This window comes from Chenopodium album, chromosome 19 (assembly GCF_948465745.1).
Source record: "Chenopodium album chromosome 19, dcCheAlbu1.1, whole genome shotgun sequence".
Taxonomy (NCBI): Eukaryota; Viridiplantae; Streptophyta; class Magnoliopsida; order Caryophyllales; family Amaranthaceae; genus Chenopodium; species Chenopodium album.
In genome coordinates, this window is record NC_137852.1 from 5,807,628 (window position 1) to 5,825,506 (window position 17,879).

The 17,879-nt window shown below is 34.0% G+C and overlaps 2 protein-coding genes across 2 annotated transcripts; one reads left to right on the top strand and one right to left on the bottom strand.

Moving 5' to 3' along the window:
* Positions 1 to 425: 425 nt before the first annotated feature.
* On the top strand, positions 426 to 4,324 carry LOC145594472 (rhamnogalacturonan I rhamnosyltransferase 1-like). The gene is made up of 8 exons (XM_081650779.1): positions 426 to 1,367; positions 1,784 to 1,851; positions 1,984 to 2,072; positions 2,173 to 2,338; positions 2,446 to 2,735; positions 2,830 to 3,034; positions 3,122 to 3,279; positions 3,658 to 4,324. Exons 1-8 carry the CDS (start codon positions 941 to 943, stop codon positions 3,905 to 3,907), a joined length of 1,653 nt encoding a protein of 550 aa, XP_081506905.1. The 5' UTR covers positions 426 to 940; the 3' UTR covers positions 3,908 to 4,324.
* A 2,236-nt stretch (positions 4,325 to 6,560) lies between these two features.
* Positions 6,561 to 13,024, bottom strand: LOC145594931 (transcription factor BIM2-like). The gene is made up of 7 exons (XM_081651282.1): positions 12,792 to 13,024; positions 12,579 to 12,666; positions 11,702 to 11,771; positions 11,474 to 11,575; positions 9,164 to 9,525; positions 7,983 to 8,112; positions 6,561 to 7,194 (listed from the first exon to the last, which is right to left on the bottom strand). Exons 1-7 carry the CDS (start codon positions 12,886 to 12,888, stop codon positions 7,090 to 7,092), a joined length of 954 nt encoding a protein of 317 aa, XP_081507408.1. The 5' UTR covers positions 12,889 to 13,024; the 3' UTR covers positions 6,561 to 7,089.
* Positions 13,025 to 17,879: the final 4,855 nt, after the last annotated feature.

A 17,879-nucleotide genomic window follows, 5' to 3' on the forward strand; every position in this document is an offset into this window, starting at 1 on the left:
TGCCTATCAATTTACCAAACAATAAGAACTAGTCCAAATACAAATAAAAAGATCAAAAAGGAATGAAGAAAAATTATAATTACTCCTCCCAATTAAGATAGATATAAAAATATACAATCTTCATAATTATATTCCCCTCATATTAAAACACTTATTCACATAAAATACTTCTCCTATAATAATTACGACTTACCATATTAATTATTAAATAAAGTAGTTACCCAATTAAAGAAATCATTTCCCATTAAATATTTATTTCATTTTTTTCAATTAAAAAAAATATCTTTTTTCGTCTCACTAGTCACTCACCGACGCCGTAATTAGAGGTTATGTAAAACTCTAGTCTCTCATCTCAACATAAATAAATACTCTCAATTCTCTTCTTTTCTCTGAACTCTCTTATCTTTTCTCTCTCTAAATTCTCTCTCTACCCTTTTTCCGGTTTAAATTTCCGGATTTTTCGAAAATAAAATCATACATTGTTTTTTTGTTTGTTAGTTGCATTGAGTTTTTGAAGTTGATTTGGTTTTAAATTTTTAATTTTCGTAAATAAGAAAAGGGGTTGTTCTAAAATTTAATCAGCATTACTGGGTTTTGATTATTTTTTTTTGTGAGAAAGAGTTTGATTTAGTGTGGAATTTTTAGCAATTGATTTGACTATATTTGAGAAATTCCTTTTTCACTCAGATTTGATTACTTTCCCCGACGCAAAAATTTCTTAAATTTTGAGAAATTCTAGGCATCTTTCTTTAATTATATAATTATTTCAGGTATTATTAAATTCATTGAATCAATCCTCCCATTCTTTGTTAACTTGCTTAAATTTCCTGGGTATTTCCTCACAATAACTGCATACTCAGAATAAAATCATTCTTTTTTCCAAAATTACATCTGAATGAGTAGAAAAGATTGAAACTTTTCATAAATTAGTCCTCAATAAATGGTGGGTATTGTTGAGAAAAAGCAAAAAACTCAAGAATATAGCTTAATTATGTGTAAGGTTGAAGAATCTTCAACTGAGTTAATCAGAGAGAGAAAGGGTGTTAACAATGGTGGTGTTGCAGGAGAAAGAGAATGGAAAATGGATATTAAAGTTGAAAATATTTTGAGTGATTCTCCAAAAAATGATAAATATAGAGTATCAATGGCGGCAAATCATCGATCTAAGAGATTAAAATTAGGTTTTATTACATTTTTTTTGTGGTTGGTTTTAATGGCACTTACTACTGTACAAAGTGGTGATAATTGGAAAGCAAGTGCGATTAAAGGGTGGTCTTACAGTTGCTTCAATCATAGTGATTATGATTCACATTTGAAAGTTCTTGATAGCTCTCAAATCCTGCCTAAGATCGATCGTCCTCCTAAAAGTAAGTTTTTTCGGGTTCCGTAGTCTACTTTTTACTCTTAATTCCCGTGCCCAGATTATTTGTGGACGAAGGAAGTTTACGAAATCATTTTATATTGATCAAGGGTTGTTTGTTTTGTTGCTGGGTTTTTAGGCTAATTTGAGTTTTATGATGTATTGTTGTTGAAGTCATGTACTGTATTTTTTGTAACAACTGATTTTTATTTCCTTTTGTATGTTTTCTATTATTGTGCATGAATTAATTAAAAGTTTATGGAATTTAATTGTCATTATTGTTGATTAATTTGTACAGTTTGGTAGTTCTGTTGGTTTGGTCATGTGATTATTTTTCTCTGTTATAGAATTGGCAGTTAGTATTATTGGGGAATGAGTTTTTTTAGGCTAATAATGTGAAATTTGATTGTTTTATTTTGGCAGGGGTTTATAAGAACAATGGTTATCTTATGGTGTCCTGCAATGGTGGACTTAATCAAATGCGTGCCGCGGTACGTCGATTATTAGTACTAATTTGAATCAAATTTGGCCTAATCCTGTATTTTTGTTATTGAAATTGCTATTTTGACAGTAGTTAGACTATCAATTTCTCCTACCAACATTGTAGTTGACTATTTTTGCAGATATGTGATATGGTTGCTATTGCTAGATATCTGAATGTAACTCTTATTGTTCCGGAGTTGGATAAAACATCATTTTGGCAGGATCCTAGGTATATATTTTCACAAATTCACACTATACATTTCGAGTTGAATGAGTTGATCATGAATGTAAAGAACTTCTCGTAAATGGTTTATTTGAATTCGTTTCAGTGATTTTGAAGACATATTTGATGTTGATCATTTCATCAATTCACTGAGAGATGAAGTTCGGATATTGAAAGAGTTGCCACCACATATGAAGAATCGAATTGAAGAAAAACCGGCTCATTCTTTGGCCCCGGTTAGCTGGTCTGACCTTTCATATTATCATAATCAGGTTAGCTTTCCTTTTACATTATGGATCTTGATGAATTTTAGTCTATGGTATCTGTTTGATGGTGTTAATTATGGAATGCGACTAATTTCTTTCTTTGCCAAAAACAGATACTTCCCTTGTTCATGAAGAACAAGATTGTACACTTGAATAAAACTGATGCCCGGCTTGCTAATAATGGGTTGCCTCTCGAAATTCAAAAGTTGCGCTGCAAGGTGAATTTTCAAGCATTGAAATTCACTCCTCAAATTGAGGAATTGGGGCAATGGGTAGTCAACATCCTGAGGGAAAAGGGCCAATTTCTGGTTCTTCACCTTCGATATGAGATGGATATGTTAGCATTTTCAGGCTGTACTCAAGGTTGTACTGCAGATGAGGCGAGAAATCTGACAGAAATGAGGTGAAGACTTAATTTGTTTGGGTTCAACTTGTGGTTAAAATATTAAGTGTTGAGTAAAAAAAGTCCTGACATGGAATTGCTTCGTAATTTACAGGTATTCCTACCCTTGGTGGAAGGAAAAAGTCATAGACTCAGATGTTAAACGGCGAGATGGTCTCTGCCCATTGACCCCAGAGGAAACTGCCTTAACCCTGAGTGCACTGGGAATTGATCGCAATATCCAAATTTATATTGCTTCAGGGGAAATTTACGGAGGGAAAAGGAGAATGGCCAGCTTAGCCGCATCTTACCCAAATTTGGTTAGTACTAATACAAGCATGGACTGATTGTTTACTTGTATCATTTTGCATGCTAATGAGGAAATTTTGACTAATTTTATGAAACAGGTGAGAAAGGAGACCCTACTTGAACCGTCAGACTTGAGATTTTTCCAAAATCACTCTTCTCAAATGGCTGCATTAGACTATTTGGTCTCTTTGGAGAGTGATATATTTGTTCCTACTTATGATGGAAATATGGCTAGAGTTGTCGAGGGCCACCGCAGGTATTGTGCCACACTATTTAGATGCCAAATTTTACACGCCGTCTCCTAATCTCACTTGTTTTCTTGTTTGTATCTGGCTGCTTGTGAAATTTGTTAATTTATATTGGTGGCATAGTATATAATTTTGCATGGATAAAGACGTAAATATGATTGATTTACAATGTAAAACAAAATGAAAACCTTGTTCCCTAAAATTAGAAAGGGATGGACCATCTAAGCATCTCTAGGTAGCGTCTGCTCTAGCTGGAGGACTGACCTTATCGCGATTTTTATTGCATGACCTAAGCAATTGGTTTTAGTCCTTGTATTCAGATTTTTTCTTTTCTTTTTTTTTTTTACTATAAAATCTTACATTATCTGTTTTAATTGTTCTTGCAGATATATGGATTTCAAGCAGACAATTTCTCTGGATAGGAAGCTCTTGGTTCACTTGATTGATCAATACAGCGACGGATCATTGAGTTGGGATGAGTTCTCATCTTCTGTGAAGGCAGCTCATGCTGGCCGTATGGGAACTCCCCATACCCGAACTGTGATTCCTAATAAACCCAAAGAAGAGGACTATTTCTATACCAATCCTTATGAATGCTTGGAACAACAACCAGATGAAGCATTGCAAATCGCGTGAATTCTCTAGTTTCTCTCCTCCATGCTGATGGGATGTTCCTATACACATCCAGATGCAACTTTTGTACAGTTTGCATCATGCACACACATACACACCGGTGGCCTCTTCCCACATACACAGGTATAAGCATAATACACAAGGGCTGATGATTTCGAGCCATAGATTGAAAATTAATGCTTTCTTAGGCTTTCTTCAGCACATCATGAACATATTTTTTAGTCTTGTTACACCCTAGCTAATAAGTTCATTACATGTATAGAGAAGCTAGCTTGCCATTCTCATAGGTTATCCTGATATGAATGAGCCACAGTTGTAGACTACAGCTTGCATATACAGGTCATTCAAAATTTTGGAATTCTTTTCTTCTTTTTCCCCTGTCGAATTTGTCGATTTCATTGATACTAAATTGTATGGTTTTTGGCATTTCTTTCTTTATACCCTACTCGGAGGACAAGCTCCCGAATCTAAATAATTCAAAACTCAAGCTTGCCCATACCGAGCACAAATTCATAATTTTACAAATAATTGTCCGTATTAGTCTATTTTCGCCAGTTTCTTGTTATCGTTATCACGAAATTTATATACTTAATTAATTACACTTATTCTTCCCGTTTACTTTTAAACATCATTATGCACGTATTTTGACTACTAATTCTAAACTAAAAGTCTTGGTTCTTGAAAAGAGAGGTGTTGCTATCACTTAGACGTCCACGTTTAATACTAGTAAGTTGTTACAAACATAAATTTCGTTGGTATAATAAGTCCACTTTTATACTTCAAGGTGAAAAATGGCATTAATTAGTGGCCCAATTGTAACAAACTTTTTCATATTAAATCTGAATGTGAATGCATACTTTGCACAATCAAAGTATATGGACCTTTTATATAAATCACCTCATCTTCCTCACCGACAAAATCTGTATCAAGCAACTTCCAATACAACGTGAGAATTTTTTTTTCTGTTTTTATCTTACTTCCAAGAGTTCAAACCTATTTAACATTTAAACCGGAATTTTTCGATGAAACGTTATAATAATTGGACTATTCTCACACACTTCTCCTTACCCGTTCTAAGAAAAACGCGTATTATATTGTCTTACCCCTAACAAACTGAGAAGATAACGCGTATTATGCAGTCTTACCCCTAACAAGAAGAAAAGACGACAAATCAACTATAACGTTGTCATCTCTAAATTAAAGGAGATTGATTGATTACATGCAACAGAAAGAAAATGGAAGCATAATTACTTGAAAATTAAATCTAATAAGCGTGGCTTAGAAGAGAAAAGGTGGGTATTATAGGAGACAAGATCAAAGTTGATAACATGTAAAAAACACATGAATAAACCGTTCCTTTTCTCCTACTTTTTGGTGTTTTGCCAATAAAAGTGTTACAGCTAGCACTATCCTAAGAAGGCCACTTGGCAAGCTAATATAAACCCAAATATACCTTTTATTACTTTTTTTAAATACATTTTTATTTTTATTTTTTTTTATTTATGAATGATCATGGATAATAATTAATACAGTACCTCTACACCACTCAGACACATCATTTTCAATGGTTGTTAAGGGGGTGACTTTGATTACGCTGTTAATGGCAACATATTGTGGTGGGATATTCGCCTTCAATTAAATTATACCTAATTTAAATAATTAAATAAATTTACACTATAGTTTATATGATTATTTTTATTCAAACAATGGGTTACCCCATGATTAATGGTGAGTCCACTTATATAATATACATAAATAAAGAATCTAATATAATCTTAGTTTCATTGACCTGTCATTTATGAGGTTTTAGGACACCCTGACCGAGTCAGATAGGAGAGATAGATATTTAGAAAGAAGATTAAGGTGTAATTAGGGTTAAAAAATGTTTAGTGATCCAAAAACCAACAAATATGGTAAATTTACAGATCCAATGAAATAAAAACAGTTTCCTAGAAGCCACCTAGCTAGTACTTAGTACAGAACAAAATTGATTAAGTGGTTCAAGTTGGAATTTGATTAAGAACTAATTTCATTTAGGTTACATTCTGCCTTGTCATATATTCAGTCCAAATTTGTTTATGTTGAACTAGCGAATCATCAAAACTAAACCGATATTAATGAATTTTTAGGTTAACGCCATTCATCAAAACATAACATGTTGCTCAAATTGTGTTTAATCACTTTATTGTAGGTTTAACTATATTAATCTGGACATCAAATTCAAATCAATTAGATTATAATAATGAAGATTACTCAATATTAGCAAATTTTACCTAAGGTTGGGGCACTTCTTATGGGGTCAATAACAGTTTGAGTTGAAAACAAGTTACTTTGTTGCAGTTACAAACAATTCAAATCCAGCGCAGAAAATCTAGGTTAATATAAATGAGTCAATTTAACTAATGTCCACCAAATATGGATCTGGTAACTAGATTGTCTAGATGAAATTGTGCAATATTGGCGCCTGTGAGTTCATTTCTAGTGAAACTCACCTCACACAAACATCTAACTCTACTCGGGAGCGTAGCATAACAGGTCAGACAACTAAAGCATGTACCATGATATTGATAACAGGACAATGGTGAAGAAAAATGGTTAATACTCCATAAAAAAATAAGCGTGATAATATAGTATGCAGTACTTCATACGTAGCATATGATATCAGAAAATCCATTCCATAAACATGAAAATCAAATCACCCCGTATATACTATATACTACAACTTACCTGGAATGCTGGCAAGTGCCAAGCTAGAATAAGAAAGCAGCAATGAGAAATCAATGTTACTGAGACCATGAGATGCATTAGAAATGCAAAAGATTTACAAGTCCTATAACACTAGTAATTAGCATATTTTTTTTTACCCACTTACCACAAATAACAAGACATGTACAACAGAATCTACAATCTGGTGTGGTTGGGGTTGATGTGTTTAGAATAGACACCGAAAACCTCTTCTCTAACTCAGCCTGGTTCTTCTTTGCCCTTGGCCAAAAAAGGGTAAAACTAACATTTGAAAGAAGAGCCAAAACCCCATATGCAGTCACAGAGTAAAAAACCTATACTAATCAAATAAGTAGCTTTCTCTTGGTAGCCTAGATACTCATTTGCACTTACCGTTTGAAAGAAGAGCCGTAACTCAAAGTGCAATCACAGACTAAAAAAACCTATACGAATGATTATTACTAGCTTTCTCCAGTCCTGATTCTCTTGGCAGCCTGGACAGACTCCTTTGCACTTACCTCAGCATGTGATACGGGCTGATTAATCGGAGACAAATTATCAACATCCTGGAAAGGCACTGAAAGTTTTTAGTACAGCAAAACAACTATATTTAATCTGAAAACAGCAGCCACAATTAGAAAATGCTGCTAATCAGGAACAGTACCTGGTCCGAACTGAAAATTCTACACCTAAGTGCATGTACCCCCCAAGGTTAATATTTGCTCATTTGATGATTAAATAAATGAGCAATAATCAGACTTTAATCATCAAATGAGCATAATATATCCTTGGGTTGCACCTTGCATATAACAACCTTGGGGCCCAAACAACTTAAATTGCCAGAAAATGGAAAGTTAGGCCAAGGTATTAAGCTATGTAAACCCATGAATAGCAGAATTGTACTGATATGCTACACTTGAACTTACTGACAATGTAGGTGGAAAAAAGAAAGGCAACCGAATTCACTCGGACTAGGTTCAGATTGGTTAAATTCGGTTAGCATCATATTCAGTAGTGGAAGATTCAGTTCATTTTGGTTTGGGTTAGAGCGATTTCAGGTCATATTCAGGTCAGGTCAGGTCAGTGAAAATCAGATCAAACTAAGGTATCCAAATCCTCAAATTCTGGCTACCTTGATTCAAGTTCAATACAGGCCTAATTCAGAAATTTTGAAGCAAATATCCAGTACAAAGTCAATAACCATGCCCACATATCAGAAAAGAAGTATACTTTTCAACAGTCAAGAAAGTCATGTAGATGTCGATTTAGCATGATCAGAAGCAATCTATCAAGCAGTTAGCTCCAAGTTTCAGAAAAAATAATGAAACAAATAAAAAAAATGAAACTAACAAACCTCAATAGTGGGGGCAATAGCATTTGAGCCACTATTTCCTCCCTTCCCAACATCAAGTTGAACTGAGATGTTAGCCTGTGACAAATCCACCCCAGATGTCTGTAGCTCCTGGGTTAGTCTCTTAAGTAGTCTGCTCAACACCAAAAATCAGACATATAGAATCAAAGTCAGTATCTTACCCAGAAAGCATTCTTCATACTTCATGTTCTTCCTTTCTTTCTATGGTTAGTGTGGAAAGAGTCTTGGCATCAATATCACAAACACCAGAAAATGTATCTAAGTGCATACATAAGGCAATCAATTCATGTAGGAACCATAGACATTTGATGCAACTAAAACCACTGCCAAAGGCCATCAGATGCATGGAGATAAATCCATGGACTTTAAATTTTATTCAACATACAAATCCATTAATTACATGAAAATGAGATGTATTCTATCAAGGAAGAAAAATTTACAATGTATTCTATCAAGGAAGAAAAATTTACAAAACTAGCTGTCTATACATTGTTTATGCACACAAAGTTAGTACCTATCGACCACATTGATGTGATCGTAACAAAAAATTTCTACTAAACATATCTACTACTTAATCTAACCAACAAGCGACTTTCCAATTAGTTCATCATGATGGGAAGACCCCACTGTCCAGGGTCTCGGCACTCCTCCCACCTTTCGGCGAGATATTGGCTGCAAATTAACAAAAGGATAACAGTGTTTGACCCCCAGACCAGGCATAGCCATATTTCTAAACAGAGCAAATTTAGCCAAAAGTAACCCCTCTCAATTCCTGGGTTGCTTTCCCGTTACCAATAATATCATCTAAGGCATTTAGTGCTAAAGGATGACCAAAAATGGCATATAGACAGAGTAAAGTGGGACTAAAGTTACTTATTTTAAAAAAAAAATAAAAATAAAAATAAAAAAAAACACACACACACACATTAACAGTACAACCCTACCCACCCCCTAACCCCAAGAAAATTAAAACACATACATGTGCACACAAACGTTCACACACAGAGAGATAAATTGATATAAACTAAGAGCAGTAGCAGATTTGTCTCACATAATAAAAATAAATGGATATGGCAATAATACCCAATCTTTAAGTAAGAAAAGGTGGGGAAAACGAGTGTTTTTTAAGCCAAGCAAAAATAAATAGGGTTGCATAGATATACCCTTGAGAATAAATATCAGAAACACTACTTGAGCCCCTTTCAAATGTCCCGTCTTCACTTAATAAGATAGAACCGTCAGCTGCAGATGATCCATGAGGATGAGAAGCAACATTCTCAATAGGCAGGATACCTCTTCCAGGAGGGAATGTACAAGTTTGCAATGGAATGCTCATCGGAACAACGGGGTTCACTGACCCAGCAGGATGATGATCTGCTCTGTAGGAAAATTCTCCACCGAACTCTGGCTCCACTGAGCCTTGTATGGCTGTCATGGGTTGCACTGAAGTATTTTCATCCAGAAAGCCATTTTTCATGACTTGAGAATGATTAGCAAAGTTGTCCACGGGCCCATGATTAGCTCTCTGTTCAAAAGATTGCAACAAATGAAAATAATTACTAAGGCAGTTAAATGAAAGTAAGTGGCAGAGCCAAATTATTGAATTAGCATCAGGCCCAAACAAATCGATCTGTAAGATCTTTACTTCTTAAGCTACATAGACAAAATTGTAAAAGGAAGCTATAGGGGTAAACAACAAAACATAATAAAGCAATAATACAGCTTGTATGCCAGTATTGGTCTCGAGGGACCCTGAAAATTACTTTTTTTTTTTTTTGAGGGGACCCTGAAAATTACTTAAAGCTTGAAAGACTTCACACCCATTTTAGATGAGAAGCCTAAAGAGAGCCAAGCATGAAATATAGCCTTTACCAGAGACAACCAAGGTATAATTGTTGTTATCTACAATCCTGATGTAGGAGCATCTTGCCTAAAAACGGAATTTAAGTATTGTTTTTCTATCCTCAGCCTCTCAAGGTATATTTTCAGGTCCCAATGCCTCTAGAGAGTATGTCCACACTGATTTGTTATTTTCTATTTGAAATAGATTCTTGGGTTTTGATTGAGCCACACTTGCTCTTAAGGCTTAAGATTGAGTTATAAGAAGAACAAAGACACGGGGAAGATTAAAAGAAGCTGTTTGCGGACCTGGAAGAAAGATATATACCCATCACCCATCATTTGAAGGTAAAACCACTTAGAAATGAAAGTGAAGTTAAAGAATTCTCAAAAAAAAAAAAAAAAAAAAAAAAGGTCACTTGCAAAAATTGAGGTAATGAACAGGTTGGGCCCTTAAAGTTGCATGTGCACTTGTGAAACAACTAGGCCAGTTTGAAACTGCATTCTCACATTTGAAAGAATGCCCTGGGTTATGCTATTATGTGTGGCCCATTCATTATGACCAGTGGGTATATACATTCTCCCATTCTCTTTAAAGATTTACTTGAACTTAAGCTTCCATTATGCAATTCAAGAGCCAACATTAAGAGTTTATTAGAGTTCGGCTTCTAATAGGTAGCTTTGCTGAAATTGGGGTAACACAGAGTTCCAGATGCATTTAGGCAAGAAGATGTCTCTCTATAGGCGTTCTGTCACAAATCCCTTTGTGAATTTGCCTTTGTGGTTTAATTTCTTCATTTGAAACTTCTACTATGTATTAACAAATTTGCTTTCTCTGTGTATTAAACTTAAATACAAATTCCCATTTTCTCCTCAAATTTACACAAATCCTTTGCACGGATTCATCATACGTCAACTCCAATGTTCCCATCATCATTAGGTGCTTAAAAGCAAGTGGGTGAAAACCTTCAAAATGGCTTTAATACTCATGACCATTCTATTGATGTCAATCAAAAAATATAGCCTTTAACAAAGAAAACAAAATTTTAATAAGTGTTTTCTACAGCCGCATAAACCATTTTTTGACTTAAGGACACTACCTTCCACGATTCATCAAATTATCTTCAAGCCCTAAGAGAGTCTAGTGACATGGTTTTAACATGGAATATAGCTTCCTTTAAGCAATTTCATATCATTACATAGGCCTAAAGACCCAAATTTCCTGGGAAGCCACATAAAGGCTAGGAAAATTCCTTACCACTTTTCGAAAAATATCATCAAGTAATAGTCATGGCCAGTTTTAGGAGGCAACCAATCTTAGACAAATACTACCAATGGAAAAAAATATACTAGTATCAATTGAATACTCATATTTTTCAAGGGCATCATAATAGGATTAGTTGAAATGAGAGCATCATATTAAGAATTTCTTAGATTCTCACAACCCCTATTATTCCACTAAAAAATAAATGTATGAAAAGGCTAATTGAAAAGGAAACTTCTATGTACAAAGCTAAAGAATTTACAAGTTATTTTTCCGTTTATATATAAGAGGAACACATCTAAGCACACTCAAAAATATCAAGTGTAGGCTAGATTTTAAAATCACAAAAATATGCGCAAACACTTCATACCCAAGGTATTAATTTGGTGGCCTCCTGAGGCCATGCTTGTTGTTGATATGGTCCTTCATATACTTGCAACTTCTCTTGTAGGAATCGGATGTACTCTATAACCTTCAAAATTTGTACAATTTGTCACCACCATTTCAGAGAGGTGGTCTCCCAAGGAACCAAAATGGAAAGGAAGAGATAAAGTATAACAGTTAGAAAGGGAAAAAACATGTAAAATGAATTATTCACCTCTAGCAAGAGCGAGGCCTTATCCCTCTTTTGTTCATTTGGGGGTATCAGATCTTTCAATATTTGGAACCTGCATATACATGTAATGTGTCAAAATCGCAATTCCTGCCAGAACTCTCCCACTTTTTGAACAGGAGGGAGAGACAAATTTAAGTGTTAAAAGGAGAGGGAGAAATGAAGGAGATGAATCTCTTCAACTAGAACACAAGTCGTATACATTTCAAAAACAATAAACCATCTTAAACGACTGTAGTAACATATTCCTAAAAACAGACCTCAGGAAACCATTGTTATGGGTGTATAACTTTGAAATAGGAACAATAATGGCTCACTTTTTAGAGGCAATGAAACAGCATAAATGTTATTGTAAAAGATCAAACAGCTTGGTAAAAGTGAACTTTGATTTGTAACGAAACTTTATCCATTTCTACAGATTAAGCTTCCACACCAACATTTGTTTCGCTTCTAATTGGAACTTATTCACAGAATTCCCCACACAGAATGACCTCAAGACTAACTACAATTCCTTCAAAAGATGCAGCAGCATTACACTGGTAGTCTGGTACACAGAAACAGGATTGGTGAAATTTACCAAGATTTTTCACTAGCCTACACATTCATTCTTTCAATCAATAAAAAAAATCCAATGCAAAACCACAACTTCATCAACTTCACCATAAAATCAAAACACACACTTAACAAGTTAACACTAATAATTTTCTCAAAATTCTGAATACCTAAACACATATAACATAAATCCCAAAGCAATTCAACAAGAAAAACAAACCCAAAATTGGCGACTTATATCAAATAAAGCATCAAGATTGAACTCAAACAACGCAATTCACAAGAAATGGAAACCCTAAAATTGAATTACCTTTCATTAATTTTACTCCTCCGACGCTGCTCAGTTTCCGAATGCTTTGACCTATAATTGCTAGGTTTCTGCTCCGCGCTTTTTCCTTCTGCTTCAACAACATTTTTAGCAATTCAATCCATTAGTATCAAATTACAAACAACACAATTCAAGAAACCCTAATTAAAGACGATTATTCAAAGAAGAGAGAGAGAAAGATTGAAAGAAAAAGACCTCGGTGAGAAGAGGTGTCAGTACCAGCAGCAACATCTTCAGCGTCGTCTTCTTCGTCTTCATGAGGCTGATGATGAGGTCTAACAGTCCTCACCATTTCTATGGAGGAAGGAGAAAAGCTTGAGTGCTTGAAGAATTACAGTAATGGCGGATGAGACAAAGATGGTGCCCTAGAAATTAGAGAGAAAGAGAGATGAGATTTTGCTAAAGTGCGCGTAGCTTTTTTTTAATGACGGGTAGTTATTTTTTTGGATGTATACTTGGTAAGTTCGTAATGAAATGAAAATAGGAGCGTTACGGCCTGGTCTGATTGACTGAACTGAGCTAAGTTAAATTGAATTGAGCTGAGTTAAACTGAATTTGAACTGAACTGAATATTTTATAAGAGAATGAATTTAAGATAACAACTAAACTGAAATGAAAATAAGCTAAAGAGAACAAACCTGTAATATGTAATATGTTGGCGTCATTTAATAATTTTTTATTTGAGATCATAAAGTACGAAGTATATTTAAATACAAATTTTTTGGCATTTGAAGTTGAACTTATCTAAATTTATTAAAGTGTATACAACTTTATTATAGTATTTTTGGGTATGACTAACTAGTCGGTTTATATGGTTACAAACTATTGTTTATGATTTTGTTGTGGTCATAGACTCATAGTAGCATGAGCTTGAGCCAAGAGAAGGTAAAACATGGTAAGGTAAGGTATGGCACTATGGCATGACTAATAGGCAACTTAAGATTTGTAGGGGTGAAAAAACATGGGCTAAGGCATGATTTAGATGGTTACATCCACCAAATAAGCCTCCCAAAGTCTCTTTGGAAGCATGTGATGATGTGAAGTATCTCAATGCATGATCTTACCATTTTTGGAGTTGAAAGAGGTTTTGGTTTAAAAAAATAAAAAAATAAAAAAGTTTGATACTAATCACTCTTACACAGATATCTAATGAAATTACCGAAATTAGTTAGTCAACATACGAATATATAATATAAGACTAGCTCAATCTAAGTGCTAACACTAACTGCCAATGCTAACATTTTTATAAAGGTAAGAAGAAAGATGATATTGGACCAAAACCTCTCACTGGTCAATCAGCCAAGGTTAGCAGGCTAAGTCTTTTAGGAATGAAAGAGGGGAGGGGGGAGAAGGGTAAGTGAATTCCCACCCCATAATGCCTCTAGTGGGATTTGATCTCACAACTTCTTGATTGTGAGATGATAAAACGTTATTGATGTGAACGTGGCCGAATTCATTTATATTGATGTATGACATACGTAAAAGGTACATGCTTGGTATTATGGTATGGATAGAAATGTGAATAGGTTGAAGTAAACAGTTTCACTACTTGAGTGTAGTGGAAGTTTAATCAATTTATGAGTATCATAGTATATGTTTCAATTCTGAAAGATCTGCATCAGCATCTGCATGCACATTGATGAAGAATTAAACATCACATCACGTGGCAAAGGTGTGGGCAACTCGACAAAAAGCTCCAACACATCATGGGTTCAGATCTATCAAAACATAGTGGTATCTATCTCATTTTTGTTTTCTGGATAACATTATATACCAAAAAGAACTATTGTAAAGCACGTATCTATTTTTCACCAGCTTTATTTACATAATCTTTGCTGATTAAACAATAATTAAGATGGCAAACTGTAGTAGTGAATAGTGATCAGATTATCAACAACAAGAATCTCTCGTGCAATCCATATATCAAATTATCCCGATATTAATACAATAATTCCACGTATTAATACTAGAGTATTGATATTGTTGTATGATTAATTGATTATTATTTTTCCGCTTAATTTACAATTAGATAGGTTTAAACTATGTATTGATATTCTTTCGGTATAACTAATATACAGAGTGCATCACTACATAAGTGAGGCTGGTAGAAAAGTATAATGACAATTTTTGGTGTTATTTTCAATATTTAATACGGAGTAGTTTATTAATATATAAAGGATTCAGAAGAGTAAAACACATGGATGAACTTTTGGTGATTAGAAAGTCTAGATCGATACTATTCATTATTCGAAAAACTCTCAACTACCAATTATAATTTTTCATGTGCAAGCTATACATACGAAGTAATGATTCATGTGTATTGATTTTTTTATCAAAATAATCCCTTAATTTGGGATGATCCAAAAGAAGCTTTATTAATGACAAGCTCAAAAAATAGGTTGTCATAATATCAACATAAAAAGCCAAATGGAAAATAAAACAAAAGTCATTAACAATTTTATGTTGTTGTCAATTTATCATAATTACACTATACTTTTTGCCTATTTGTCTGCTTCATAATTGCTTCTCTTAATTGATGTTGAAGGAGACATTTTGATACTGTAAACAAATTTAGGGCCGGTTCTCATTGACTGAACTCAGCTGAACTGAACTAAACTGAACTGAACTCAGCTGTACTAAACTGAACTGAACATTTTATAAGAGAAGGAAATTAGGAGTTGAACTGAAATGAACTGAACTCAGCTGAACTGAACTCAGCTGAACTGAACTGGACTGAATTGAACTGAATTTCAACGTAAGAGAACAGACCCTTACTCATTTTATTACTTCTATAAACATGGATTGTGTGAGATATAATCGAATGGGCCATGGCCCAATATTGCTGGATTGCTCCCACTGCCCACAGGCCACAGGTCTAGTCCGTCTTATTTCAGATTTTTGCATAAGTTAGTGTCGTTTGGAGTAAAACAACATTGGGATAAATTCTAGTCGAACAAGACGTATCTTTCTATATTCTATATACTCGTAAATACACTTTCTATCTGATAAAATGCATTATCCATCTATCTTTCAAAAATTATTAAAATTCGCATACTTCTATTTGTTAACTTTGAATATTTGGGAGGTTTAATTTATCAAGAATCGGGCTATTTGGCTAACATCTTTTATATCACAGTCACACACATGCAAGTAAACTAAATCTATAAGAAAAGGTACATGTAGCTAGAACTTTCTTAACTATACCATTTCATTTGTTAATGCTAGAAAAAAAAAAATCTAAAAGTCACTCAAAACACAAAAAAAAATGTTAATTACTATGTAGTTTAACATCGTTTCATACAAGATTATTGCGTTAAGTCATAAACTAAAATTGAGTCTTCTATTAATTCTGCCTCCTACGAAAATTCAAAAGATTCTCAAATGGTCACATCTTGTCATTGGCTTGGAGTCTTGGGTTAGGTAAATTATTTACAAAAATCAACTTTCTTTTTTGGCAACTACAGTAGTGATTTTGCTGATCTAATTATAGGATCAATATGAGCTGATCATATCCAAAACTGTATTTGGGTTATTCCAAAGCAAATTTGGATCTTAGTTAATTAGTTTCACTCAAGCCAAAATCACGTATAATGTTTTTATCCATTCGTTTGTGCCAGTAATATCATTTTTACATAGAGATCATGTTTGTCGTTCCTGTATCGATCCAATTTTATAGGTTATCTCAAAAGAGACTGAAAATATAAACATCAAACAAATTACTCATTACACAAGTAGCACAAAAGAAAACAGACTTTCAAATCTCGACGACGACCTATTTGTATGTGTAAGATCATTAGATCAATTCTCCTCTAATCCAGCCTTAAACACATCCCTATACGCGAAAGCATAGATTATGAGAGGAGGAGAAGTGCTTAGAAGCAGCCACCAATTGGAATCGGCCTTGATCGGTGGTGTTAATTGTCGTCGTTGTGGTGGTGGCAATCGTAGGTACAGGCCGTCTAGCTTCTCCTAGAGAGGATGCACCAAAACATGTACGTAGTGATTTTAGTAAAAACACTAAGTACCAACTACTACTTATGACCTTCAACATTTCAATAATTTTTTTAATTTTAAAGAAAGAGCACAACAAGATTGATTTTGAGCAATATGTTGCTAGTTCTCACATTTAAATAGACAGAAGCTAACTTGGGGAATACGAATAAATTGGACCCATGCATGAGACTAAAGTTAATTTGACTATTAATCTGATGTTATGTGTACAGCATATGCATTTGTTTTGAGCAAAATTAATCATGCAATTATATTTATTGATTGACGTATTCAATTAACTTTTGCGAGATTTTCCTTAGTTTTTGTCCATTTTTCCTTTTTAAAAGTGTTTTTTTTTTTTTTTTTTTTTAAACCCCTTCTGCAGCTTCTCAACAATTTCTTTGGGGTTTGGAGGGCCAAGCACATCATATTTTCTACCTCGGAAGATTTCATTGGATGTGTGACTGTGAGGTAGTGAGAAATGTATTAGTCTTCTATCACTTGCAACAACTACGAAGGCATTTGTTGAATGACAAATACTATGAATTTGCACTTTACAGTTGTCGTAATTACATGATTACATATGCGTGACATGCGTTCATAATACGTTGTAGGGGATTTAATAAGGATCCTGGGTGGCACATGCTCCACCATCTTTCTAATTTCCTTGCATTGAAAACAAAAAATAGAAGATCGTAATAATGAGGATGTATTGAATTGACAATTAGCAATGTCCCACCAACTTAATAGACCTGATTAAAGCCGCCTCTGATACACATGTCAATTCTTATGTGCTTAGTGTACATGTATTTCTTCGAAAGTCACACATAGTGCTAGCAAGTTTCATTCATCCGTCATAAAGTGTTCTTTCCTTTAGATTCATCCAAGTGTATATAGAATCTACACACACTCTATATTAATTTCACTTAACATATAGTGAATTTATTTTTATTTAGCCAACCACAACATAGTGATTGTGCAGTTTGTTAGAATTACTTGGGGTTCGTTCTCCACAATTTTCTTAAAAGTATCTCAAGCATAATGCAACTTTTTTGACAGTGATACATCAATAATGCACCTTTTGTACAGGATTAATGTGATATTGTGATAACATGCTGTTCTTTTCCTTTTACTTGACATAATTTGCTGTATTTTTTAGTGTTTTTAATTAAGAAAATAAGAGAGATACAAAGTTACAACCTACAAAGTATAGAGAGAATAGTGAGGCAACAACTACCTATACTACAACATGTAGCATAATGTTAAAAAGACTTCTGCCTAAGTTACTACTGA